The sequence below is a fragment of the Taeniopygia guttata genome, chromosome 5 (genome assembly GCF_048771995.1).
Source record: "Taeniopygia guttata chromosome 5, bTaeGut7.mat, whole genome shotgun sequence".
Taxonomy (NCBI): domain Eukaryota; kingdom Metazoa; phylum Chordata; class Aves; order Passeriformes; family Estrildidae; genus Taeniopygia; species Taeniopygia guttata.
The window spans coordinates 49200405-49227369 of record NC_133030.1 but is presented as its reverse complement, the minus strand read 5'-3'; the positions used below and the strand labels follow the sequence as shown (position 1 = coordinate 49227369).

At 39.8% G+C, this 26965-nt stretch overlaps 1 protein-coding gene across 2 annotated transcripts; it reads left to right on the top strand.

The window, feature by feature from the left end:
• The first annotated feature begins 334 nt into the window (after nucleotides 1–334).
• On the top strand, nucleotides 335–26535 carry LGMN (legumain). Of its 2 annotated transcripts, XM_030274874.4 has the most exons (15): nucleotides 396–468; nucleotides 4083–4154; nucleotides 6308–6485; nucleotides 14153–14250; nucleotides 15071–15152; nucleotides 15670–15755; nucleotides 18381–18456; nucleotides 18908–18970; nucleotides 19847–19913; nucleotides 21536–21654; nucleotides 22323–22412; nucleotides 23104–23301; nucleotides 23894–24064; nucleotides 24941–25008; nucleotides 25778–26535. In XM_030274874.4, exons 3-15 carry the CDS (start codon nucleotides 6348–6350, stop codon nucleotides 25815–25817), a joined length of 1296 nt encoding a protein of 431 aa, XP_030130734.4. In that variant the 5' UTR covers nucleotides 396–468; nucleotides 4083–4154; nucleotides 6308–6347; the 3' UTR covers nucleotides 25818–26535. The 2 variants fall into 2 exon arrangements, with proteins under 2 accessions (XP_012429747.5, XP_030130734.4); XM_012574293.5 differs by lacking the exon at nucleotides 4083–4154 and having other exon boundaries at nucleotides 335–468.
• The last annotated feature ends 430 nt before the right edge of the window (nucleotides 26536–26965 follow it).

Below are 26965 nucleotides of genomic sequence, written 5' to 3'. Positions count from 1 at the left end.
GCTCTGGGACTGCTGCCTCCATCCCGCCCCGAAGGCACAGGGCAACTCCAGCGGGAAGGCGCAGCCGGCGCGGCCCCGCTCGTGTCCCGTGGACAACCTGCGCAAACGCCGCGGCCCCGGCGGCTCCCGGCGGCTCCCGGCGGCCCCGCCGCGCCGCCCCGGCCAACGCGAGAGGAGCTGAGGAGCTTCCCGGGACTCCTGCGACACGCGGGACCACGCGACTCACCCCGCAGCCGCGGGACTACAAGTCCCATAAAGCCTTGCGCGCAGGACCCGCGGCCGCCTGAGCCAATGGCGCGCCGGGCTTGCTGGGGCTCGTAGTGTGGCCGGGGGGATGTCCGGCCCCGCCTCCGCCCGGCCGCGATTGGCCGGGCCCGGGCCCGCCCCCCGCGCGCCGCGGTCGCCTGGCTCCGCACGGCGCTCGCCGCAGTCGCAGCGGCCGCGGCGGCGACTCCGCTCCACGACGCGGTGAGGGCGGCGGGGCTGCGCTGGCCGGGGGCTCCGGCCGGGGGCTCCGGCCGGGGGGAGGAGGCGGGGTACGCCTGAGCGAAGGGAGCTGTGAGCAGGGCACGGCCCGCTCCGCTCCGCTGCCCGGCCGCTGAGGCAGAGGCGGGAGCGGCCCCGGGTGCCGGCTGCCTTGCCGGGCTCCCGGCGCTGCCGAGCCCCCGGCGCCCCGCCCGGAGCCCCGTCCGGCCCTGGGCTGGCACGCCTGGCCTGGGAGCTGCGTTTGAGACCGGAGTCAGAGCGGCTCCTTCCGAGGGGCACTGCCCAGGGCTGGCAGAGGAGGGAGTGGGGGAGTGGGCGAGGCAGCAGTGGCAGCAGCTCAGATTTAATCACCAGTAACACACTTTTAACGGGAGCAAAGGATGAAGTGACTATTTAGGGGATTTCTGCCGAGAGCTGGGGATGCCTGAAAGGCGGTGTCGCTAGTTGGTTATTTATAGGTGCTAGACAGCCTGGCCGTAGCATGAGGTTCTGCTTGGAGGTAGTAGCACCGCTAGTTCCCAATTAGGATGGAACAACACTGTGTTGGATGTCTGTATTTGGGAGTTAGCATAGATATTGTAGCCAAGATCTGAAATGCGAAGATAAACCATAGTAGAAGACATGTGGAGTGCAGGAATCGTATGTAATATTACACTGGATTTTCTGTGTAATAACTTCTGCAGAATTTCATTCTCTCTGTGCTCCCAACATTTCCGTGTTTGCTGAGCAGACATTCTTACCCTTACCTGACTTACTCTTTCACCCTCCTACCCTTTATGCCAACTCAAGCAATTTAACAAAATTATTACTCTTGTAGTGTTGCAGTATCTGTTTTTTCTTTTCAGAATGTGATGGCAGAGGCTTTGTACATCTGCAGACAAATAAGAAAGTAAATAGCAGAAGCAGTTTTATTGAAGCTTTAAGGTTTGCCATATTTGAATCTTTTGAAACGTGTAGAGGAAAAAAAAATCCTCTAAACCAGGTTATCACCAATGATTTTGGGTGTTTTTTAACCTCAGGTAAATTGTACCATCTCTGCTGCTGAGAAAAGTAAACCTGCAAACAGGAGAATGAACTTTATCAGCAATTACTTTTAAATACATTTATTTAACATCAAGAATCATTCTGAGTTTACTAAAAAATCATGGGGTTTTACAGTAAAAATGGCTTATACATCTTCAGTAGCTAAACAGAATATTTTACTACAAGTTCTAATCATACTAAGCCAGTTCATAGAATGGTTACTAGCAGACTTTGTAAGGAAATGTTTGCAAGAGGGGCCATAATCTCCTTCAAAATGTACCATATTAGAATTTATAGTGATAAAGATTTTTTTTATTTTCTTTCACAAGTGCAGAAAGGAAATCAGATTATTTGTATAGGGGCCTAATTACAGGTTTAGGTGCTTCTGTTTGTGTAGCAGCCAGCACAGCATATGGATGGAACATTGCTGACAGAACTGTGGACATCAGTTTCCTGTGAGGAAGAATGTCACATATTTTGTGGAAATCAGTGTCTAAGTGGCAGGCAATGTGCAAGCATTTTGTGGAGGAAGGAACTGTGGCTTGGTTTGGGAATCTGAAAGGCTAGTGGTTACAAGAAGTGAGCTGTTTAGAAAGACTTCATAGAAGAGCTTTAATGGTCATCTGATCAGCTTAAGGCTGTTACTTTTCAGCAAGGTTACAGTTAGTGTACTTCTCATGCAAGTAAAATGGAGATATGCTTTCTGTTTATATAGCTCTTGGAGACTGTGCTTGAGGTATTTGAAGTGCAAGCTACTGAAGTGTCAATATTGCTTTAAAATCTAGTGGAAAATACTTTGATCAACTCAAAGCCCTTTTTTTGGAGTGCTGTCCTCTTCTTAGAGTATTGACCTTAAAGGACTGTTTCCCAAAGGAAAGTTGTGAACTCAGGCAACAGGCAGTTGGCTGGAAAAATTGTTCCAGCAGCAGCCAGCCATTTCCAGATGTGGTCTTTCTTAAGCATCCCTCTCTTATCAAGTCAGAGATATATGCCAGCTTGCTAGTGGGAAGTGGTCAAAGAACCTCTGTCAGGACAGACTGGTTTTAAGAGTGAATTGTTCACACCCAATTCTGGATGTGCTTCTTCCACAGATTGTGCAAACTGTGCAGCAGCCTTACCTGCATGTGTATGTGGTGGCCTGATGCTGAACCCACTGCATTGATGGGCTTTATCCTGACATGGTCTCCAGGCAAAGTTAATTAACTCTTCTGTCAGAAAGACTAGGCAGAGCTGATCAAATATTACGATATTTTTTGGATCAAACCAAAGTTCCAAGATGATCTTGTAGCGAGATTTTAGTTTATCCACACATGCAGTCTTCATCTGCATGTGATGTAGGATTGATTGCATGTGACAGATCTTCAAAGAAAGGCTTTTTCTGTACCTGTGGTAAGCTGTTCAGCTGAGCTGCTTTCTCTTAATATGACTTGAAGACAAAGCATGTGATGGGTAGCTTTCTCTTCTCAACTGTAGGTCAAGAACTCGTACAACACAACCCTGAACACAGCCTTTTAAATTGCCCACTTGCACTCAGAGGCCTTCTTTAAAACAAGTAGACATGTGTGTGTGTGAGTGTATTTGTTTGTTTGATCATTATTTGTTTGTTGGGTTTGGTTTGGGTTTTTTTAAAGAAAAAAACACTTAGAATACTTATAAACAGATGATGAAGACCCATTCCCACTGCACATGTTCAAACCTATTTTTAGTGCTGCTTAGAGAACTTTGGGGAGCTGAGCATTTATTAGTTATGGTATACTGGTCCACTGTGGTACGTCTGGGTTTTTTTATTTCCTCCCTTCTTTCAGGTGTTAATTTGATTTAATTATAGTATAGGAAAAGACAGATAAGATTATATGTCATTAATTTGTGCCAAAGAGGAGGTTCTTTTGTATTCTAAATAGTCCATGACAAAATACGTATGATTTGCTAGTACAATGCAATGTTTGTTGGTGTTCATATTTTTTTCCTGGGTGTTCTGCATCAGTCACGTCTGTCTCGGCAGAAGAGAGAAATGTGAAGACCTAGATACCCTTGTACTATGTGGAATCCCTCATGGAGGGACTGCCTGAGGGGCTGGTAGCTGGAGTCTGTTCCTGCTGTGGCCCGGGGATTTCTGTGGTGGTGGGGCAGTTTGCAGGCCGAGTGCAGTGCTGGTGTGTTTGACAGCTGTGGTACGTCTGTGGTGCGTGTGTGTGGCACAGCATGGGCCTGCTCACAGCTTCTGGCTGGGCTGCTGACAACTGTGGATCCTTGTTAGTGGAGTCAGGAGTGTGAACTCCAGGAAAGACAATCCCATCAAACTGTTTCCAGCTGCCTGGTATATCAGTAACTGATAGTGGCAGGGACTGTTTCCATGTGATGGATGTCTGTGTGCCAGGACCTCCCTTGAAATTAGCCATCATATTATATGGCCTGGTGAGCAGCTGGCACCAATAGTGTTTCTGTTGATATGCCCTGGATTCTGATAAATGCTATCTCAAAGAGCTAAGCATCATGTGAAAGCATCTCCAGCAATTATTTGGACCATTAACTTTCTTTCTTTCATTTTTTAAAATGTAAATATAATGTTACAGTTGGAGAAATGTTATGAGACAGACACTGAACTCTGAGGGATCTGTCTGCAGGAGATTTAACTCAATATTCCAGTAAGTCAAACTCAGTTAAGATTTATAAGCAGATTGGCTAAACAATCCTGACTTTCTTTTTTTGCTTAATATTTCAGGAGTTAGATATACCTGAAATTGAATATTAGAAATGAGCAGGCTCATTGGCCTGTGGCCTATGGTGGCACCTTACAAAAGTTCTATACAGGTTGGTTTGAATCTTAGCCAGGCTGTAGGCAATGAAATAGGCAGGTTTTATGTGCATCTTCAGCGCAGTATGTTATTTGTCTTATCATCTGAAGAAGTGACAAGATAGATCAGGCAGAGTTGCCATACAAAGCCACATTCTTTGGCAACAATGACAAAACTTTACAATTCCAGCTCAATATGGGAGAGTATAACCATCTAATAAAAATTCTGCTTATTCCTTCATATCTGCTTGAGTGCTGAAGAAGCTAATAAGTCAACAAACCCTAAATTGTTAAGTTACTGTGTATTATTCTTGGTCCAAGTGTTACAGGCAGTGACAGGAGTGGCTTCTTCCTGAAAGATAAGTTTTTGGAAGAAGCAGTTTCATAACAGTTAATGTTTGGTTCTGTTTAGACTGCCAAAAATTCCTCATTTTGTGCTAGCTCCACTAAAAAGGATAAAAAACACCAACTTTTCAATATGTATATAAAGTATAAAATATGCATATATATATTTTTCATACTACTGTTTGCAAGAGTAAATCTAAGTGACACGTGAACCCATGCTATGTTTTAGGTTAGTAGTCTTCTCTGAACACAGCTGCTTTGGAGAGGATCTGGCTGCTTCTCTGTTCCAGCCTCATTTGAGTGGCTGCAGATGGGTGGTTTTGACTGGGGTACTGAGGCTGACTTAGATACTGTTTATTAGGTTTAGTGGTAGTTTTGACATTTTGCCTTGTGACTGTGTTGAATGGCTTGGGGGTTTCCAGCTTTTATTCCACAGAAAGCCATGATAAAGTAGACTACTCTGCCTCTTACTACAACACCTCTTCCATACCTAGCAGCAATTATTAACTTCCAGGATCTCATTTTTTTGAGTTTTGTGAGGCAGGTGTAAAATCCCATCTCCCAGTGCATGAGGAAATGTGTAGTCTTTATGCATGTACCAGGAGTATGCAATTCTTCAGGGGAGTTTGCTTTTAGAGCTCACATCGGATGAAGCAGACCTGAGACTATGACCAGTAAATGGCACCTGCCTACCCCCGCAACCCCAATTCAAAAACAGACCTTAAACCTGTGATTGGATATGGCCAGATAGTTTGCTTGTAGAGTAAATGCTTTATCAGACATTCAAGATGCTCAGGACATTCACTAGCAAGGACCCTACTTCTAGTCCTCTCAAGAAAGTAGAAAGAGCAATTTCTGCATGGGCTGCAACCTTCCCTGTGATCTGCTTATCTAAATTTGTCATTCACAGGCTCAGATGCATTTTTTTCTCACTGTGCACCTTGTGCAAACACTTAAACATTGAGGAAAGGGGGCAAAAATGCTGCTCTTTCATGTGGTACTGGTTCACATTTGCTCTCCACTAGCATAAAAGGTTGCACAAATAGCATGAGGCTCTCACAGCCTGCACTTCCCCCCAGCCCCAGTCTCCCATCTTGTGTAGAAAGGTGGCACGGCCTCTTTCCACCCTCTTTGGTATCGTGGGCAAAGAGAGCTTTTGTGACACTCTGACCTTCCAGCTCCCCAGCACTTTTCCATGTCTTTAGTGTCCTGTGTCACCTGGGATTTGACTCAGTAATAGTGGGCTAATTGCCAGTGAGTGAAAACCAGGGAATCATATAAGCAGAGACCAAGAGAATAGTTTTAATCTTTCTGAAAGAGTTTTATCTGTTAAGTACTTGATAGTGAGGCTTGCTTTGTATTTGAGACTTACTTATTGCCAGCTATTATAGAGCGAAATGACCAGAGGGAGCTGAACAACTTGGTTGTCCTATTCAGATATGCTTTCAGTCAGATTTGAAAGCTGACAAAAAGCTATTGTAGTTTGGTGCTAAAGGAAGATATGACCAGAAATTGTACTGTGGGTTAAATGGTCTGGAAAACAAACAGAGAAACCCCACAAGCAAGAAAAGCTTCTAGCTGGGATACTGCTGATGTTTGTTCTGCATTTTTTTATTGGCTGATATCTTCTCATTTACTTGTCTCAAAATTCTTCATTAGGAGAATTTTCTCCTATTTGTGGAGTAAATAAAGAAGAGAGATGATACTGAAAGCAGTTTTGCTGCTGGGCTGTGCTCTGGGCATCAGCACATTCCCCATGGAAGAACCAGAAGATGGAGGCAAGCACTGGGTGGTGATTGTTGCAGGTTCGAATGGCTGGTACAACTATCGCCACCAGGTAAGGACCACTGTTCCCCATGTTGATGCTGTCCATGCTCCTGAAAATGCCAGCTCCCAGACTTGCAGGAAGGTTATAGCTGCCTGTCTGTCATCTAGACTAGTTCAGACCTTCTGTCATTTGAGCAAGTGCTTCTACTTCTAGACTCCCAGGTGTGTCTGAAGTTTTCAAAGCAAACAGCAGCAAGATTCACTCAGAGCCTGCTCTTAGTTATTTTTGTTACCACCCCAAGAATTCCTTTCCACTGCTCCTTTTTACTATGTGATATTTTTTTTTTTCTTGCATACAACTTTTTTCAGCCTCTAACCTCTTGAAAAAGCTGTCATTACAGGAGTAGAAGTATTCTTCCTCTAATCACACTTCTGCATTCTGGGAGACCTGTGCCTTTTAGGGCAAATACTCTATTACTAACTAGGCTAGAGGATCTAACTCCAACTTGCAGTTGTACAGATGACATCTAGAGGTAAACATCATTTTGAGACATGTGTGTGTTTCTTTCCATTTGTTTCCTCTTTTCATTATGCTCTGAGAAGCTTCCTTTTTTTCTAGTTAAAAAACCTCAGAAGGCTGCAAATGCATTATTATGTTTTGAGGAGTGGAGGACATGTGGAAGGGTTTTTTTTTTTAACCTGAACCAGTTTGCTGACTGTTTTCAACAGCATGGCCTCAGAATTATGTTGGCACAACAAAGATATGGTGCACCAGGGTGCAGGGAACAAAGTGGGTGGCAGAAACAGGAGGAAAGGGAACTGGAACTCCTGAGTCTAACACTGTTGGGAAAGTCAGTGTATTATGAAATTGTGGGCTGAGTGTGGGTGTCACTATGGACAGGATTAAATCCAAGTGACTTAACTCTGATTAGGTTCAAGATTTATACTCAGCAGTCAGGAAACTTCTGCAGCACTTTTCCCTTGGAATTGCTGGACAATCCCTTAAACAGATTAATCTATGCAAATACTGTCTTTGCTCTAAATTTGCAGCTTGGCTTTCCTGGAGAACAGGATTAATTTAATTCTGATTTGTGTGTACATTTTTATATTTCTAAATGTTAGAAAAATATTTTTTTATACCATTGTTTAAATACTAGTGTACAAGGTCAGCATTTTTAAAACTGAGTTGTATGAAATATACTGATTGAATTGCTGAATGCTAGAACTTTTAAAGTATTTATTATTTTTAATGTAACTGCCTGTAAAATATAGAGAGGCTTCATCCTCTTGGTTGATTGAGGAACAAATGAGCCTTCTGTGTGTTGGGCACCCTGGGTTTTGTGAATGTTTCTTCTCCTTCTCAGCTCATAATCAGTTTGTAACTTCCAGCATAGTGATGAGTTTAAAACTAAATCAGACTGACAATCTTGTTGCATCTGAAGAACAACCTGTCACTGGCAAGTGCTAGCTCAACGCTTTGACAAACAGGTTTTAGGGACTTTCCTTACACTGTAGAGATCACCTGATAATCATAGTTGGAATATTACAGCCTTAATATAAACTATATTTCAAATTAAATCTTGAAGAAGAGTTTTAAAGTTGAAATTGGGAAACAATGATGAAAATACTGCTGCTGTACTTGATTACTGCCTGTATTGGAATGTCTAAATTTAATTACTGAGTTGTGCTCTTTTTGTTGCTATTGCTGTATAACCAGTCTAGCTGGCTCCCTTCCATTCTAGGAGGAGTTAATACCACAACATTAATTCTTTAAATAAAACTACAATTTTGAAGCTGTGGCTCATGAGAATTCCTTTTCTCAATTGCCTGGGCACAGTTTTTAATCTCTCTGTCAGTGAGCCTGCAATAGCAAGTGTATCTGCCAGGTAAAATAGGGCTATGAAGAACACAGGATTCACACATACATATTTGTGTCCAACAGTGACAATCTTTGGAACATGCCAGTTTCACAGAAGCCTATTAACTTTTCAGTGTGGTCATCCTTTGCAGATAGTTACTAAATAATTCCTTTTCCCTGTTAGAAAAATGAGAACAGGATTTCTTCAAATACCTTAATTTTGAAGATAATGTCAACTATCAGTGTGCAATGTTGGATTGTTCTGAATTTAAATACTAGAAATCTCTGTATTTTAAACTGACACTTGCTTCAGGTACTAACATTTGGAAATAAGAAAATTAGAACACTAATCATAATCCTATTAAAGTTACAAAAGCAGCATCGTAAGAGGGTCTGTATGAAGGATCCTTCAGAATGAGGCTGGGTTCTTACTTCCCTGTCCTGAGCATGATACTGTGCATCTTAACTTGTTATGAAAAAGCTCAATTCCCACAAGGTGCAGCACAGTAGCAACTTGTGCTGTTCTGCCTAGTGGCCTTTTGTGGCAATCTTAAGGGCCTGGTGGGAGAGAGCACGCGTGGTAGCAGTGACATATGGTGAGACAGACCCAGCAGTTAGTCATGGGAAATTCTCTCATGTGTGCCATCAAGTGGCATCCACACAAGGGTGCCTTGGCTATTAGAAAATTGGAGAAATTTGTTCCCAGTAAAACAAGCAGAATGATAGACTTTTAGGAGAGTTAGTCGGAGAAGAAAAGAAGCTACAGAAATCTGAGGAGTTGTAATATATTTTTGAAAATATTATGCAGACTGATTACCATGTCTTTGTGTTTTAGTGTTCCCTGCCTTCCAGAGGTGGAAGCAAAAACATTTTAAGTAATTGAATTATTTGCCCAAGTCACTTACAGTAGAACCAAGTAGGACTTGGTCTTTGACTTCTATGCTTCAGAACACATAGTGAACACACATAAAAACACATGGTATTATTGTTCAGTAGAATCATGCCTGTACAATAAGAAATCCAAGCACCTCTCCAGAATTACACGTTTGTGTAATTTTTTGCTTTCTAAGGGAGAAACAGTTTCTCCCTTGCTTTCCAAGGGAGAAACTGCAGAGGAAAAGACATTATACTCTAATTCAGTTCACTCCTGACAACACCCTTCTTCCCCAGAACTTCTCTGACCTAGCCTGTGTACAAGTGGATTTGTAGATGTGTACCAGTAAGTAGTTATTCAATGTGGCTTTTTTTATTACCGGACTTGTTACTATTCTCTACATGCAACTAAGCACTCATAATGTCCCTTTGTAATCTGAGAACTCAGCAGACACATCTCTGGGTTTCAGTTGCTCAGTTCAGCTGTCCAGAGTACAGTTAATACATGATGTTGCATATTTGTATTACATTTTTATTTTGTGAACTCCAGTTGTTTTGCATGCTTCCTGCTTCAACAGTGTCAAAACATACTGTATTGTCTCTCACTGTAATTATCTGGTGGTAATGTGTTCATCTAACTGAGCAACCACAAAAGCAGAAGAAATATATTACATATTCAAAAATATCTAATTTCATTCCCAAAATGCTGTACAGACCCCAGGAATAATAAGTTTGTAAAGACTTTGCAGACCCAGGAAACACTGAGTTTGCACCTGTAATGTTAAGGAATCTGAAACTCTGCCTAAGACTGGTTATTTAGATGTCAGTGGTCAGGATCCACTATCAGTACAAATCAAGGATAGAAAAGATAAGGAATAAAACCACCATTTGCACTAATATGAGCAAGTCACACCTTGCAGGCAGTTGCTTCCACTGTGATGGCTGATCTGGGACTTCTTCCTAATCAGGATGACCTAAACTTGTCTTACACATTTATCTCATCATTTAAAATAAAATTTAAATGTTTTGTGTAGTATAGAGCCCAGTGTGATAAGCTTACTGTCATAGCAGGGCTAGCTTGTACATTGCTTTATGCTTATGGCTTCTCAGTTCTTTAGTGTTTTTATCCTTATTTTAGTGGTTTTGATTGGAGTTGCTTGGGCTGTGTAAGGGCTATCAGTGTGCTCCTCTCTGCTCCTCAGCAGTTACTCTGGCTTCTCTGTAGCAGCTTTTCTATTATGAGACTGGCTGCTGTTCAAGAGTACTCCCCCTGTTCCTAGGGAAAGTAGCTCAGCTCTCTGCTGCACAAAGAGCTGGATAAAATACCTCTGGAAAGTTTAGTGGCATACATGAGCCAATACAGTACTAAATGCTTATAACAGATTTAGAGAATGATTTAACAAACTAGTTCTCATCAGAAGTAGTAGTCTGGATCTTCTGTGAGATGAACATACCAGCTAACTCAAATCTAAAGCTGACTTCAGATCAGAAAAAGAGACAGACTCATTCTTCCTGGGTCCTCAAACCCACATAGTCTGTGGAAAATCCTGATGTGAAACAAGAGTCTTATTAAAGATGGAGTGCATCCTCAAGAGAAATGCCAAACTGAAGAAGTGTGGCAAAATTAAAATTAAAACTAAAAAAATATGAATTTGTATACATGGGTCTGTTTTCAGTTGTTGTTTTTAGTCTTAGAATTACTGAGCTTTGTGGGTCAGAGACTATATTTAATCAGAGTTCTAGACACTACCAGCCAGAGCAGTATCTTATTCCAGGACAATCTTAAATTCTCTTGTCTTGTAGGTAAAGTTGCCTTGGCCACCTGGCTTCAATTAATGTTTCCTCACTGTGCTTACAACATTTAAACTGAACTCTCAGGAAACCTTTCCTAAATTCTTGATAGAGTTAGATCTTTGGGCAGATTCACTGATGTATGTTTAAGCAAAGGAGTAGGATGTGGCTGACATTTCAGACATATTTTTCTACTTTGTATATATATTAGAGTTCATTCTTGTTTAGGCTGTGACATTTCAGCACAGCCATACTGGCAATCGTGCTGCTTTAAGGTAAAGCTGACAGCTCCTTTCAGCCATGAACCTAGCAGTCATAAGACAAGAAGTAACCAATTTCACACAAGTCCAAGCTGTTCCCTTTAGGAACTATTTATGCAAGCTTGTGTCATAAACAACTTGATTTTTCCAAAAATCCCCCCAGGCAGTTTGCTTAAAAGCTGTGTCATTCAAATGTGTAAACAGCTGTATGGCAGAGGAAAATAGGGGTGCCAGGAAAACAGGGTAGTTCACTCTCTGATCCCCATGCTTTCAAGTTCTAGGAATTAATTATTTTAGCAGATCTTCCACCAGAATTTGCTGATGTAGCAAAGGGTTTAGACTAACCAGGGGGTGAAAGGTCTAAACCATGCCCTTAACAGTGTCCATTGTGGAGCTACCCTTAAGGCCAGTTGTGCAGCAAGAACTGTACAGCTGCACCTTTTCCTGTGCTGTGTGGGGCAGCTGCTGCCCAAACCACAGTCACAGAACCATGATTTAGTGACAATTTATCCAGCAAATGTTCATAGCACACATTTCACATGCTAAACCAGCAAGAAAAATACAAATAAGAGATCTGAAACAAGTGAACAGTCTCTTCTAGAGTGGTTTACGATATGCCAGAAATATTTCAGAGAGAAACAAGGTCAAATAGCAGTATTAAGGGGCAGTTACACATCAACAGGAAATACTCTAGATTCACATACACCTCCCTGCTCTAGCTGCAAACTTTTTTACTCTGGTTTTGTAGAGATTGATGGGGTTTTTATGTGTACACAGAAACCAATAATGAGCAATATCAAAGGTGACTAACTATGTCAGCTAATTCTATGTAATAAACCCTAACTGTTTACTCATAAGAGTCCTACTTTAGTCAATGGAGTTTTAGCAGGAAGACATGTTTTTTCTGCTCTAGCCTTTGCTGGTGATACCATTATGCTACCAGCAGGTACAGTTCACTTAGCAAAAGCCTTAAAAGGCTGGGACAATCCCCAAACAGGCATAAATTGAGATTGAAGGGAATTGACTGCATTGATCTGTCTTCCTTTACAGTAGGGATTTTGCTAATGGCTACTATTTGCTAAGACAGGACATATTGAGCAAACAGTGAATGAACCAGAAGGAAGGAGAGGAAACAAAAAAAAAAAGCTGATAATATGCATTTACAAAGTTTAACTTATTTTGGGTACTTGGCATCAGTTGAAACACCTCTGAAGTCCCTACTGGCCAGCTGCATGTCTGTGGGAGCACAGACACTTGCTGATTGAATATGGTGATATTGTGTCACTGCATGCCCAAGCATTTCCCTATGCTGCCAACCTGTAAAAGTTCCTGTCAGCATTACCGAAATGCGTGATATTTTGAGAGTGAGAAGGGATCTATGATCTACTCATCAATCAGTGTAGAGAAGCTCTGATTAGTGTTTACTTCTGCTTGGGTTGCTTGTGAAAATCAAATATGTTCTTGGTCAAACCGGTGCTCTTCTGTTATATATTATATGCAGTACCTTCCTAACTCTGTTTGACCTCAATGTTTTGACTTGTTGAGGCAGCAGCTGGTATAATGACATACAAGGAAATGGAAAACTAACTGGGAGATTGTCTGGGATAGGTGGAAGAGAACATAGGCTGCTGACCTGTGAAGTAGGAAATAGAACTGCTTTAATAAGAACAGTTTGGCATTTAGGGTTAGTCACATAAAGAGATTTTATTGTTGGAGAGTTGATTAGCATTGAATGTACCTCACTTTTCACAAAATCTTGTACAAATATCTTCTCTTTTCAGTTTTATCTGCACTTAGAAGACCAAGGATTATAAAGTTACAGTATTTTACAGTGTCCTTTTGGTTAAACTTATGAAAATCACTAGTACTCCTAAGTAATCTGAACAGACATTGGTCCTCTTAAACCACATCAGTTTGGTTTCCAAATTAGCAAGTCAGATTAATTCACCACAAGTAAGCTTTAAAAATTGCTTCTTGCCTGCATTTGTAGTGTGCATTTGTTAGATGAGATCTCTTCCATTAATCCCGCACACTTTTCCTAGCACGTGGTGGGTTCTAGTTCTCAAGTTCAGGAATGATTATTAATGTCTCATTAGGGCACTCAGGGACTGTAAGTTTTAAAGAAGAGAATAATTTGGGCTGGGGTTACTAAGAAATTAGCATTCTGATAGAGGTCTGCATTTACTGTAATATCACTTTAATGGGTGTTGTTATTTCTGCATCATGGGAAGATGGTTCTCTAAAGAAAATCTGCTTATTCATATCCTGTACAAATCAGCAAAAGAGCCTGAATAGAAATTCTGCAATTCTGTTTTCCACTGAAATCTGATGTGCCCTGAATTAGTTGCTCTGCAGAGTAAGAAATACATAATTAAAAAGAAAATGTTCCTTAAACCAAATTCTTATCTCATAGTAAAGCAAGATTTAATAAAATCTTTGCATAGATGAGATTAGTAAACAATACTTGCTTAAGTCAAGGACAGCCTTCAATGCTTAGTCGTGCAGACTTGGTACAGAACTACAGGAAACTGGTGGAAATCCAACTCTTTTTGTCTGCTTGGCACACTTTGGATTTATCTGTCATTGCGGAAGGTTTTTATTTTGATTTTCTCACACAATGCAGAATATTGCTGAGAGCTTCATGTTAAATTTGTTATCTGTACCGAGTCTGAAGTAACTTCCAGTTTCTGTTTAAATAAGAAATCAAAATAGGTAATGAGGGAGAGATATTAATCATAGTCTCTACTATTAATGCAAGTGCTTCTAACTAGAGAAGGGCAATGAGCTCTGGTTTAACCTGTGCATTTCAGCTCTCTAGCAATCTTCAGTCTCTTATATTGGAATGAAGTTTGTTTTGGTCAATAGCCTGCTCTTAGGTCTCAAAAGCTATTTTGCTTCTAGTATCAAAAGTAAAATTTCTGTTAAAACTAGTAATGAAAATTTGCTTAATTTCAGGCAGATGTGTGCCATGCGTACCAGATTGTACACCGAAATGGAATTCCAGATAAGCAGATCATTGTCATGATGTATGATGACATTGCTGATAATGAGGAGTAAGTGATGAATGTACACTGGTCACAAACTGTATGGTTACTACAAACATGCCATGGTCACCCGTGTGTTTTGAGTTTGTAGTAGTTTTGAAAGAAAAGCCCTTAAAACCACCTGTGGTATGCATAGAGACATCAGCCATTAGCACAAGAATTCTCCTTTGAAATGTGCTCATGAGCTTTCTAAGCCTTATTCCACAGCTCAGCATCAGCTGTGGCACTGAGGATTGCAGAGCTCTGTTATGAGATTAAGGGATCTTAACTCCCAGGCATAACAGTGTGCAGCAGATAACCTAAACTCATGAGGGGAGGTCTGTGTATGAATTCCAGGGCTTTTTTGGGAGGATATTATCAGATTAATTCCCAGCATGTACGTTCAATGAAGATGGGTACAGGTCCCATTCTGGGTGACTGTCTAGAGCATAGAATTTCTTGGTGCATGACACAGTTGATTTATACAGCCTCTAATTCTGAAACAACTTCTCCCAAAATCAGCAGACATTGCAGGCACAGCAGCACTGGGAGCAAAATGTTAAGGGGAATAAAGGCAAGGCTGCAAGGAGAGAGATGATAGAGACCATCCACCTACATCTTCTGATTAATTGACATGATCTGAGGTGGAATGCTTGAATGTACTCTGAGGGTAAGGACACCTGAGACAAACATATGTAATTGACTGAAGTGCAAAGCCCTTTATATTCTGAAATCACTTAATGACATATGGTGCAAGTTCCTGTACTCTCAGGCGAGCTGGCTTCTTGTTCTATGGTCATTGCATGGCATGTGGCTAATTATTACTATTTATGTTCCATTAACCTTTCAGAAATCCAACCAAAGGCGTTGTCATCAATAGACCTAATGGCTCAGATGTGTATGCTGGAGTGCCCAAGGACTATACAAAGGAGGTAGGAACAAAACTCCTTTCCTTGGGGAAAATTCAGCATTATCCAATGTCTGAATAAATTCTTTCACCCTGTAGTTTACACTCCATAATGCACATAATATAAAGCATCAAGTTTATTCACCTGCATGATTAGGCATGAAGTTTGGTGTTCATAAGATGAATATAGACAACAGATTCTTTGAAGTGAAGCATTGGTCATAAAAGTGAGCCTTTACACTGTTTCCATGCTGACACATGAAATAAAAGGAAGAAAGGTCTTGGATTGTAAATGTTGTAACTCCATCTGAGAAACAGCTATGTAAAACTAATTGTTTCATTAAATCAGTACAGTAATCCAGTCACTCAGTGATTTTGTGATTCAGCAGCCAAGTGAGTCATTAGATAAAGATGTATTGAAAAGGATGGCCAGCTAAATTTGTCATCCATGCAGGGATTCTAACTTTAAAATGCTATCTTTCTAAATGAAGGTTTTATTGGTTTTATGATCCAATCTAACTTTAATCTTCTCAAATCCTTAGGATGTTACTCCTAAGAATTTTCTTGCGGTTCTCAGAGGAGATGAGGAAGCAGTAAAGGGGGTGGGATCAGGAAAAGTATTGAAAAGGTAAGAGAAGTTTAATTTAGAAAATAATTGCATGTGTAGTTGTAAATTGTCACTGATTTCAACAAAAGAGTAGGGTAAATTAGAGCAACTTGAGAATCCAGAAAAATTATTGATGGCAATTCCAGGTCCTTCACATTACAAATATAGTGGTTCTAGTTTCTTAAAGTATGCATCACAAGAAAGCAACTGCTGATATTTGACTGATTAAGGTACAAAAATTCTAGAGGGTAGTATTAACTGTATTTACTATTTATTATTAGACTACTGTCTTTTGCAAGAATGGCAGTTCTGAGAGAGTGTGGCTAAACTTTGGAAACCTCTGGAAATGGTTGTCTAAAACTTGTTTTAATGTACATTAACAGTTTCATTGATCACCTGAAGACTTAGGTCAGACTCAGGCCAGACTTAGCAGTGAGTGGCAAAGGGACGGAGAGAGCTTAACTAGCTCATCAGCTGGAAGAATTGCATGTCTAATCCCGGCCTTGGTCTTTGTAGCACACTTACAGTTATACATAATTCTGTTACTAATGAAGTGGAATTATGATTCAGAATTAATGAATGAAAATCTTTGTGACTGAAAAAGTAAGTAATATGAGCAATTACACTTGTAAGTGATGTATTATGCTTAAATTTTTGTAAACTAAGCTACACAAATTATTCTAAGTTTGGCAGTACTTTAATATATGAAGAATAATAAAGGATAGATTGCCTAAATGGAATGTAAGATTTAACATTAATGGTAGGTTACAAAGGTTTATATAATTTAGATGATTCAAGAATGTAGTTAATGTATTTCAGGGCCTAATAAGAAGTCTTCTTGGAAGGATACCTGATGTCAGTTATTCATCTTGCTTCTACTTTGAAATGTGAAAATATGATGCCTCCTTACTAAGTTGTACTATTTCTGACTGGTTAAGATGCTATATCATATTATGTTTTTCTATGTACAGGAATTACTGTAAAACCTTTAAGAATTTAAATTTGATCATTTGGAAGGACTAACCTTGTTAAAGAAAAACTGTGAAGTCTGACTTCATCTGACAGTTGTTTTTAGAGGCATAGTAATGAAGCAGAACAGAAGAATCCCACCCTGACACTGAGGAGAACAATAAAAAAGAAGGAGCAGGACAATAGTCAAATAAATTACTGCTCTGAATTGTTTAAACTTCATCCTTAAAAGCTGAGGTTGAAAATTATACATGCAGCACAAATAGGCAAAACAGTAATAAATAACTGCACATTACCAGATTGTGCTTTTCTAGTATCTGGAATGAGTCAAGAGGTGACTATGATGAAATTTTTGTTTTAAAAAAATGTACCTCTGAACACACCTCACCTGTGAAAGCTTGATGTTCCCATTCAAATAAGGGAGTAGCTATGCAGTGGGCCAAAGTCTCTTAATGTACTCAGGAAGACAACTTGAACCCACAAATAAAAGTCTTAATTGTTTACATTACACCTTGGTCAAATTTTTTGCATTTAAGATCAAGAGCAGGAAGCAAAAAAGTAACGCCAACCCTTCTTTATTAGGCTCTGTTTGAATTTTCAAGTGGTCTGACTTTTGCTATTGGGTGGGACAAGAACTGAATTATCTTTTCCTTGGGAGGCTTCCAGATGGACCTTCAGGTGGTCCCCCCCACCAGTAGGTTCCTGGCCAAACAGAAGGCTGGACAGTGTTACCTTGAGCTGCTGCAGTTGTACCTGTTTGCTGTGGGGGAAGAGCAAAAGCAAGTAAAGATTTCTGGACTCTGGTACAGAGGAACAGAGGAGGGGCTGGGCACTCCTTCTGATCTTTTTACACACTTTATATTTAATTGTCCCTGAATACAGTTTAAAAGAAAAATTCCTTTGCAGATCTGGCTGTTTGGGTGAGGTTTTTCTGTCACCCAAACATGATTGTTTGATTTAGAGGGGAATCAGACTGTACAGCAAACTGTACTGCACAGATGTGAGGGTGTCAAAGTCTGTGAGTGCTCAGTGCTCAGCTGACTGCAGAGCCACGGATGCAAATGCCAGTCTGGCCTTGTGGGTGCCTGTGCATCAGTTCTCATGGAGCTGTAGGCTGACACTGCTGTGCCTATGGAGCTGTGGGCTGACACTGCTTGATGACCTGTGTGGCTGATCATGGCCATAGTAGTCCTTACACATACCTAAGGGTCTTAGCAAAGAGGTTTTTATGATTTATCCCTGTGTTATTGGTGCCTTGGTATAATTTAGTTACTAAAGTATTCCTTTTTTACCAGACTTCTATAAATGCCCACAGGATAACCAATTCTTCACACAGCCATGAAAAACCAATTGTGTTTCCACCATACCCTACATAACAGCCCCTGTCTCACAATCAGTTTACAGTTTGGAACGTGAAGTGTGATTGCCATATTCTCCATGTTTGGGGGACTAGCCTGTATCTTTGTTTTTGTTCCTTTTGCGGACACTCATCTCCTCTAATAAGGATCCAAACTAATATGCTTGGGAGAAAAAAATATTGCCAAGAGGAGGAGGTGCTTCAGCTCTATTATTTTCATATATTGACATGTTTTAGCCCTGAGAAGCAGATGATTGTTGTTGTATTGAAGATTAGGTCAGAGTAGTTAAAAAGACTTTGTTTGCAATTTTTCATTACAGTGGTCCCAAGGATCATGTGTTTGTTTATTTCACTGACCATGGAGCTCCAGGACTTCTGGCTTTTCCTGATGATGATGTAAGCATTTTGGGGATAACACAAAACCCATCATTTTAGTGACATACTAAAATAATAACTAATAAATGTAAAACATGAGAATATTTAGTGCACTGCTATATTGAGGGAAGAGGCCGAAAAAGAGCATTATTCTTCTCATCATTGTATTTTGGATTTTTTCCAGTTAGAATCTCTTAACATTCAGTTGAAACTTATGTTATGTCATTCCATAGTCAGACTGTTTCACACAGGGTGACTTGGCTTTCTGGTGCACTATACTTATCCTCTGGAACCATTATTCATCTTTTCCATAGTGGTAAATGCTAGAATGTTATACTTCAGAAGGGCAAAGGCATGGATAAATTTATTGGGAAAATAGTGTACATATTCACAACAGTTAGTATTTATTCTTAAGTAAACTGTGTGTCGTTTGAACATAAGTGGTTTTAATACAAGCCTTATTATTTTACAGCTTCATGTGAAAGACTTGAATAAGACTATTTGGTACATGTATCATCACAAGAAATACCAGAAGGTAAACAAGCATACCAGAAATTCTGAAATTAAAAGAGCAGCTGGCATGGAAGAGAGATGTTGTTATTTTGAGAGTTGGCTCAAAGTAGGAAGAATCTGTTATATGCAGTTAAATTTGCATTAGGATTTTGTAGTTAAAAGGACTGATCTGCTCCAGATTTTCTGTAAACAGTTTACTTGGTTTTGCAGTCAATGTTCATATGTAGTGTAACTGCTGTTTGCTAATGCTGCATATTCTGGCTAGAAAAGCAACATCTGTAACTGCTGCACCCCCATAATTTATACCTGACTCTTTCTTCCTGTGCTTTGTTCACTTCAGACTTCACTATTATGACAGGAAGTTTGTGTATACCTCTTGTTTTTATTACAGTTACTTATTTAGTTTAAAAGACTGTGCCTCTTGTCAGAAAATTCTGTGAATTTATTTCATCACATGTGCTAACAGCAGGAAAATTACTGTTTTGAACATTTTACTGGTGCTTTTTTTAAGCAGTTCTTTGTGACAATGTCTGCTATGGCTGGCTGTGTTTAGGAACACACAACTGGCATCAGTTCCAGAGGTACTACGTTCAATACTAATATGTTGCTGTGCCTATACAGTGACTGTGTATTTGATCTGTGCTTGTACAATAGCCAGTAGATCCCTGTGGATTCTGTAGAAATGAAAAACACCTTTCATTAGTATTCTTGCCCCTTTCTACAGAGTTTAATTCCTGAAAATAAAAAACTATCTTTTGTTTTGTAGCATTATGCATAGTTTTTGTTCCAGGAATAGCAGTACAGGACAGCTAGCTACAGCTAAAAAGCGCTAAACAAGTTTTCTCCATTTCCTCCTGGAATTTCTTAAGGTTTCTGTTTTATTTTTTTTATTTTATAGATGGTGTTCTACATTGAAGCATGTGAGTCTGGATCTATGATGAATCATTTGGCTGATAATATTAATGGTGAGCAATCAGTTAATTTACTGGACTTAAATATCACAACTTCTCACAGACCTAAACAAGTACTGACTGTGACAAGAATAGGTTCAAGGCATGTTTGTATAGAATTTTAGTGGGGGAGCACAAGAAAGTAATACTTTCCATTTACAGGAAGTTTCTTTTAGCAGAGCCTTACAAAAGACTGAAAAGGCTTTCAGTTTCTTGGAAATGAGAAACTGAAAATGTATTTCTTTTCAGGAACCAGGTGGTTGCCCTGGTTATACAGACATTTTTCACCCTCAGCACTGCCAGTAGGTGTGAAGTTCCTGCTCTCAGTTTCATCGAGTAGCAAAGCAACTGTGAGGCACCACTGCCAGGTGGTTTTGCTGCACATTTGCACAACAGCCCAGGATGTGGAACTCAGATTTTTCAGGGTTTCCAGGGTCTCTGCTGCAGAGCTGGAAGCTCAGCCTTGATTGGGGTGAGGAATCACAACCTTTTGAAACAGCTGTTCCTTATCAGGGGAGACAAGTGCTTGCTTCTATGGTTTTGAAGATGTGATTGCAGAGAAGACCAGCCATGTGCCTGTCCATGGCATCCTGGGTGTTTGGCCCTGGGTGTGCTGCCTGACATCCATCAAGATTTCTTATAAACAATTTTTCTTTTTTACAGGAAGTTTCATGATGATGATTGTCTCAGACAAATGCTTAGTATTTTTTGTAGTTTATTCTGTCAGAAATTTCCAGTCTGAGGACTCTGGTTTTACAAACAGCTCTGCCACAGAACTTAAAAAGGCAGAAAATTGACAATTTATGTATTAGAGTACAAAGTTGTCTTTGGCAGCTTTCACTGATGAGCTAAGAAGTTTAACTGGTTACCTAGTAAGCATTTTGAAGGGTGCTAAGAGGAGCATTTTACTGCACGGATAAGATGCAAGATTTTTTTTTACTTTTGAGCTTTAGGTACATTCTGAGTAGAAACAACACAATAAGTCTGTAAAATCATGTGGAACACTTTCACTTTAAAATATAAATTTTCCTTCAGTTACACAACTAGGCTATGTATTAACTTTGGCAAAAAGCCAAAATTGCTTTTGTCTTAATACCTGTCAACATGTGTTTACAGTATTTCTGTTGCCTTAGAGGTTACTTGCTGGGAACACTGTACTTGGGACAGATGTAGGTTTATTTTACTTTTGTCTCAGTGTAGAACATTATCCAACAAAGTATATTACTTAGAAGGTGGCATTATGTGGATGTAAAGATGATTTTTAGGGGATTCACTTCAAGTTTGGAGAAAAGTTCTCATTATTGTAATAAAGAAAATTAATGTATAGATAGTCGTTAGTGCACAATGCTCTCAGGCAGTTCTTGAATAGTAGATTTTTCCTTCAGGCATTTTTTTAAACACCTCAGACCACATTTGGCAGCAAAGAAGAAGCACAGAGGGTGCTTAGAACAGCACTGAGAGTGACTGAAGAGAATGATTAACATACTTCTTTCCTTCCTGCTATTTAGAAGTAAATGATTGAAAGGCAGACTACTTGGACAAATGTATTGTGTGCAGCTAAGTATTAAATCATGGAGGGGTGAGGGGAGATTAAAAAAAAAAAACATAAAAAAAAACCCTTACTGTTTGTGTTACAGTTTATGCAACAACAGCTGCTAATCCCAAGGAGTCATCTTATGCATGTTACTATGATGATGAAAGACAGACTTATCTTGGGGACTGGTACAGTGTGAATTGGATGGAAGATTCAGATATGGTAAGTTACTTTAACAAATTTTCTTCATTTCGTGTATGAAAAAGACTAGAATATTTAAACATAGCTCTTTTACAAGATTTGTGAGAATATTTGGCTTTATGTGAAAATAAAATCAACAAATTAAGCTGGTAAAAAATATCTACTACTCAGAACCATATGTATAATCTTTACTTGTTTGGGCCACTGAATTTACTTCCAATACCAACTTTGAGAAATATTATTGTCTTTTGTTGTTTATAAGATAGAAAATATCTAACTTCTAGTTCCAAATTCACATAATCTTTATTTGGTAATCTGAGACCACATCTCCAAACATGTTAAACGAATTGGGCAGTTCAGTAAATTGTAGGGCTGCTTAAATATGGAGCTGTGGCTAACCCACTTGTCAGTATAATGGAAAATAGTGTTAATGAAACAAACGTGAGATTTGTATGCTAGTCCACTCCCTTCTTGCCCATTTTCTGGGAGATGAGATTACTAAAAACAATATGAGAATATGCTGTCAAATCTTCTTTTCAGTTTTTACTTCTATGTCTTTCAAAGGTTGTATAGCTCTTGCCCTATACATCCTTCTACAAACTGGCAGCTAAGACCCTTGCAGCTTCCCTTGCATTTTTAGAATAGCTGAGTTTAACTATCTTTGACCTCATGGAACTTTCTTCATGCAGGAAGATCTAAGAAAAGAAACACTCCACAAGCAGTTTCAGCTGGTGAAGAAACGCACCAACACCAGCCATGTGATGCAGTACGGAAACAGAGTATGTATTTGACAGGGCTTCCTGCTCAAATATATCTTCCAGCCTTTCTTACCCTATACTTCCATGCCTTAAACCAAACAAATCCAAACTAAAAAGAACTGTAAACTGGCAGGGTTGATTTAGTCATTTTTAGACATGAGCTATTTCTCTTGGAAGACCTCTTAGCATGTAAGAGGTGATGATCCTGATGCTAAAGGAAATCAACCTTCTATATGCTTTAATCCAAGAAATCAGGATACAAGTTGTCCTCCAAGCTCTGCCAGTGATTTAACACTTCAGTAAAGTATAAGAAAGTTATCTACCACTTCGCAGCATATTATGAATATTAGTGAAATGTTAAAAAATACAATGATCCCTCAAATGGGAAGAGCTAAGAGGTGATACAGCATTTACAATAGTCATTATGCAACAGATTAAATACTTGTTAAAAAAATGTGCAGTTATGTAACCTGGTAGCCTTCTTCCCCACAGTGAGTTTTGGAAATAAAAGTTCCCCGATTTTTGGCAGCCTTTACCTCATTGTATTAAAAACATATGCATACACACAGACACACATATCTACAACCCTGTGATCTTCTTTATTTTCTCAAATAAAACAAGTTTAGGGAGTTAGGTTTGCATGGCAGGCAAAGACAGAACTACCTATTGAGGGTGATTGACAGTTCCCATCTGCTTACTTTTTGTCCTTTAGAGCATCTCCTCCATGAAGGTGATGCAGTTTCAGGGCAAGGGGAAGAAAGCTATACCCATTTCTCTGCCACCTGTGGAAAAGTATGACCTGACACCTAGTCCTGATGTGCCCTTTGCAATCATGAAACGAAAGCTGATGGCTACCAATGACATTTCTGAGGCTAAGAAGATTGCTGCACAGATGAAAGCATACCTGGAGGTAAGAAAATCTCATCAGGCCAGATTAATTTCTATCCTAAGAAATGGTAGAAGGAGAATCCCTGAAAATCAAAAAAATGTTTACTCTTTGGACTGGTAACCTCTAGCTGATGGTTTGTTCTTCCTTTAAAATTCAGTAGTGATTATCTAGCCAAAAGGTAAGCAAATGCCAAAGTCAGTCTCAAAGCTGTTAATGACAGGAAATTCCTCATCTGCATCCATAGGGATTCTTGTGGGGAAGACTTAATCTTTGGTGTTAGAGAAACTCATGTGTCATTAGAACTGAAACATCCCAAATAAAATAGCTCCTGCAGAATGGAAGTCAGTATTGGTGTTGGCAGTGCCTTCTTTTCCTGATAAACAGTGGAAGGACAGTAAGTAATTTTGGGTTCCAGGAATCTTGACTTTCTGTCAGTTTTCATTTGAGTGTTAAGAGACAAGTGCAAGAGACTGTGCTAAAAATAAACAGCAAAATTTGGTTCCCTAAAGAGCCTAAATATTAAAGGAGGATTAAAGAAAGAGAAATTTCATTCAAAATCTTTAAATTAAATTTAGAAAAAGCATGTTTTAAGTTCCTTTTGGTTTATATACAGGTGAAAGAATTCATCCAAGAATCCATGCAGAAGATAGTCACCGTAGTAACAGGATCAACAGAACAGACCAAGCAGATTCTGTCAGACAGACTGATCATCAGCAATTATGACTGTTACCAGTCAGCAGCAAACTACTTCAAAGCTCATTGCTTCAACTGGCACTTACCTGTGGTAAGTCACTCATTGAATATAACTTGATAAACAGGCCACAAATCTAGCACAGTCATAGGCACATCTGCAAAAATCAGCTTTTATTATAAAGCTACCTTGGGGCAGTCATACAGATTAGATTTGGAGGAAGGGTAAATAATGTTTTTGGAAACAATTTTTACTACACCTTAGGTAAGCAAGAAGTTTACTGAAAAAATCCCCAAAATAATATGTAATTTTTATTAGTTAGTGCTGTTGCTTCCATCAGTTCCCTCCCCAGAAATCCCAATTTAAAAAAAGTCGTGTTGCATTTCTGCTTGAAACATCTCTGCTGACAAAACAGAAACACAACCACCACAACTGTGAATTCATAATCTTGGTGCATTCAGATTTCTGTATTATGATATAGTGTTATGCATAATTCCTTGCAGTAGCCTCACTGCTATTTCCATCATCTTGCTGACTTCTTGAGAACCACTTTTTAGTTTAGGGGCTTTATTACTGTTTGCTCTTCCTGGTTGCCAGTTGAGGATTCAAGTCCTGTTGTTAGACTTCAGGTAAGAATAAGAAAGTCCTGATGTCAGGCAGGATAGCCTCTTCAGTGGATTTTTTTGGTTTTGTTCTGTGGGATTTTATGTAATGGATTAGATAGTCTCTAGTATGAGGTCAATGTGTAGCACATCTGAATTTGCCTAAGTTCAAAGAAGTTGAATTGCTGAATTGCCTGAAGTTCAAAGAGCAAAGTGTGAAAAAAAAGATCCATTTAGCCCACTACTAGATCATCAGTTGAACACCTTGGATATTATAGCATCTCTTAAGTTATTTCCACCATTTAGTCTGGCTAAACAATACCTGCTTTTCATCACAGAAATTATTAACAATGTTTGTTTATTTCAGTATGAGTATGCACTGAGACAGCTGTATGCCTTGGTCAACCTTTGTGAAGGAGGATACCCCATTGAGAGGTAATGAGGTTCCCAGATAGGCCCTGTAGTTTTAACTGTGGCTAGAAGAACAAAAGCTAATAGGCAGATAATCCTAAAAGCTTCTCACTCGTTCTGCTCTTGTTATCATTTTGTCAGTAAATTACTCTAAATTTAGAAATGTTTGGTTTTGACAAACATTATTTTTTCCTCCCACTCATAATGATCCATGTCTCCAAAACCCTTTAATTTCCATACTGAGCCTCAGGGAAAATGACAGCCAGTCAGGGGATCCCACTGCACCACACAATCTCAGACAAAACAGCACAACTGCTGCAAGGGCGTTGCCCTGTAGCTCCTGCATGAGCTTACACTGAAGCCAGGTAGGGAACTGCTGTGTTTTCTGTGCCTCCCCCTCAGCTGCTGGCTCAAAACACCACAGCACTGCTGGGTTCTGGTGATGAAAGGGAATATGGTGCTGTGTCCTTCATGTGTGGTGTAGGAAAGCAGGGAAGTAATGGTCCAAGCTGACCCCTGTGGCGGTGCAGTAGAGCCAAGGGCAGCATGGTGTTGGAATTCTGTCTTAGGAATTTGTGGTAGAGGTTGGGATCCCAGCTTGTGAGTCATGCAAGAGAAGTAAAAGGGAGAGAAGAAAGAAGGGCAGGGAATGTGAGAGAATGTATACATGTAACTCAGGCGGTGAAGAACTGCTGCCCCCACTCTTGGTGGCAGCCCACTGCAGTCCGTTTGGGAAATAGTTTGAGAGCAGAGTACCTGAAAAGTAATTCATTATTATTGTTCTCTGTTGCAGAATATTCCTGGCCATGAATCGGGTGTGCCTTGGGAATTGATGGAAACAACAGTCTTGAATGTAACCCTTACTACAAGTGATAACTTTTCATAGCTGTCATAATCCAGACTTTATGTGCATGCAACCTGGAGAGAGTCAGACACTGTACTGGAACTGTGCTGAGAGCTGAGGCACCAGACCATGAGCAGTGCAGCACTTGCCAGTGCTCTCCCCTGCATCCCCACCTGCTGACAGCCTGCTGCTTTGAGAGAGGCATTTTGACAGACCACCTGGAGATGGATAATTTTTTTCAAAGCACAATGCTCTTAGGAATCTCTGGATGAACACTACAAGCCACCTGTGTGATTGCTAAATCCATCCTAAATCTAAACATTGAGTCATTAATTCTGGATTTTTTTAATACTCTTACTTAATCTTAACTTTTAAAAAAAGTTAATGAATTTCATTACAGTGACTAATTTGCAGATTGGTTGAAGAGTGAAGAAACCAAAGGTTGTTCTTTAAGTTTTAACTCCTTAACAGTTTAAAGAAATTAGTTACATTTGGGAGCTATTTGATGTGGCCAGCACAGTTAAATGTTGAACAGTAAAAATCTTTGTGAGTAGAAAGCACTGTTTCCCAAAGAAAAACAGAAATATCTAATGCTGTAAATTTAGCACCAGTATGCTGTAATTAATTGTATATACTCACAAACCTGTGGAAAGTCATGGAGTACAGGAATTGCCTGTCAATAAAAATAAAGTTGACAGTTTCATCCACCCACAGTGTAATAGTGTTGGACATGTTGCGTCTTGAAAATGAAGGAGAGCCAATTCTATGACATGCATTACAATGTTAATCTGTCCCTGTAAGACTTTGATAAGGCAAGTACTCTCAAGAACAGCTCACAAGCAAACCAACAAAACCTGAAAGAAATCCCAAAACTCCAGCCTAAAAGCAACAACAAAGCATGTAAAGCTCCAGATCACACTTGAAGGTTCCACTCCTTAGAGGTGACTCAGTAAAGGACAGGCATGGCAAAATTAGAGGTTGTGAGATGATTCACAAAGTTTCAGGTTGTCCACACCTTTTTACACGTGGAGACGGGATACAAAAATATTTCAGAGTTATTTTCAGAGTGCTAAAATACGCAAAATTACCTCATCTCCATGTGAAAAGAATGAAGTCTGACAAAAACTGAAGAGAGAG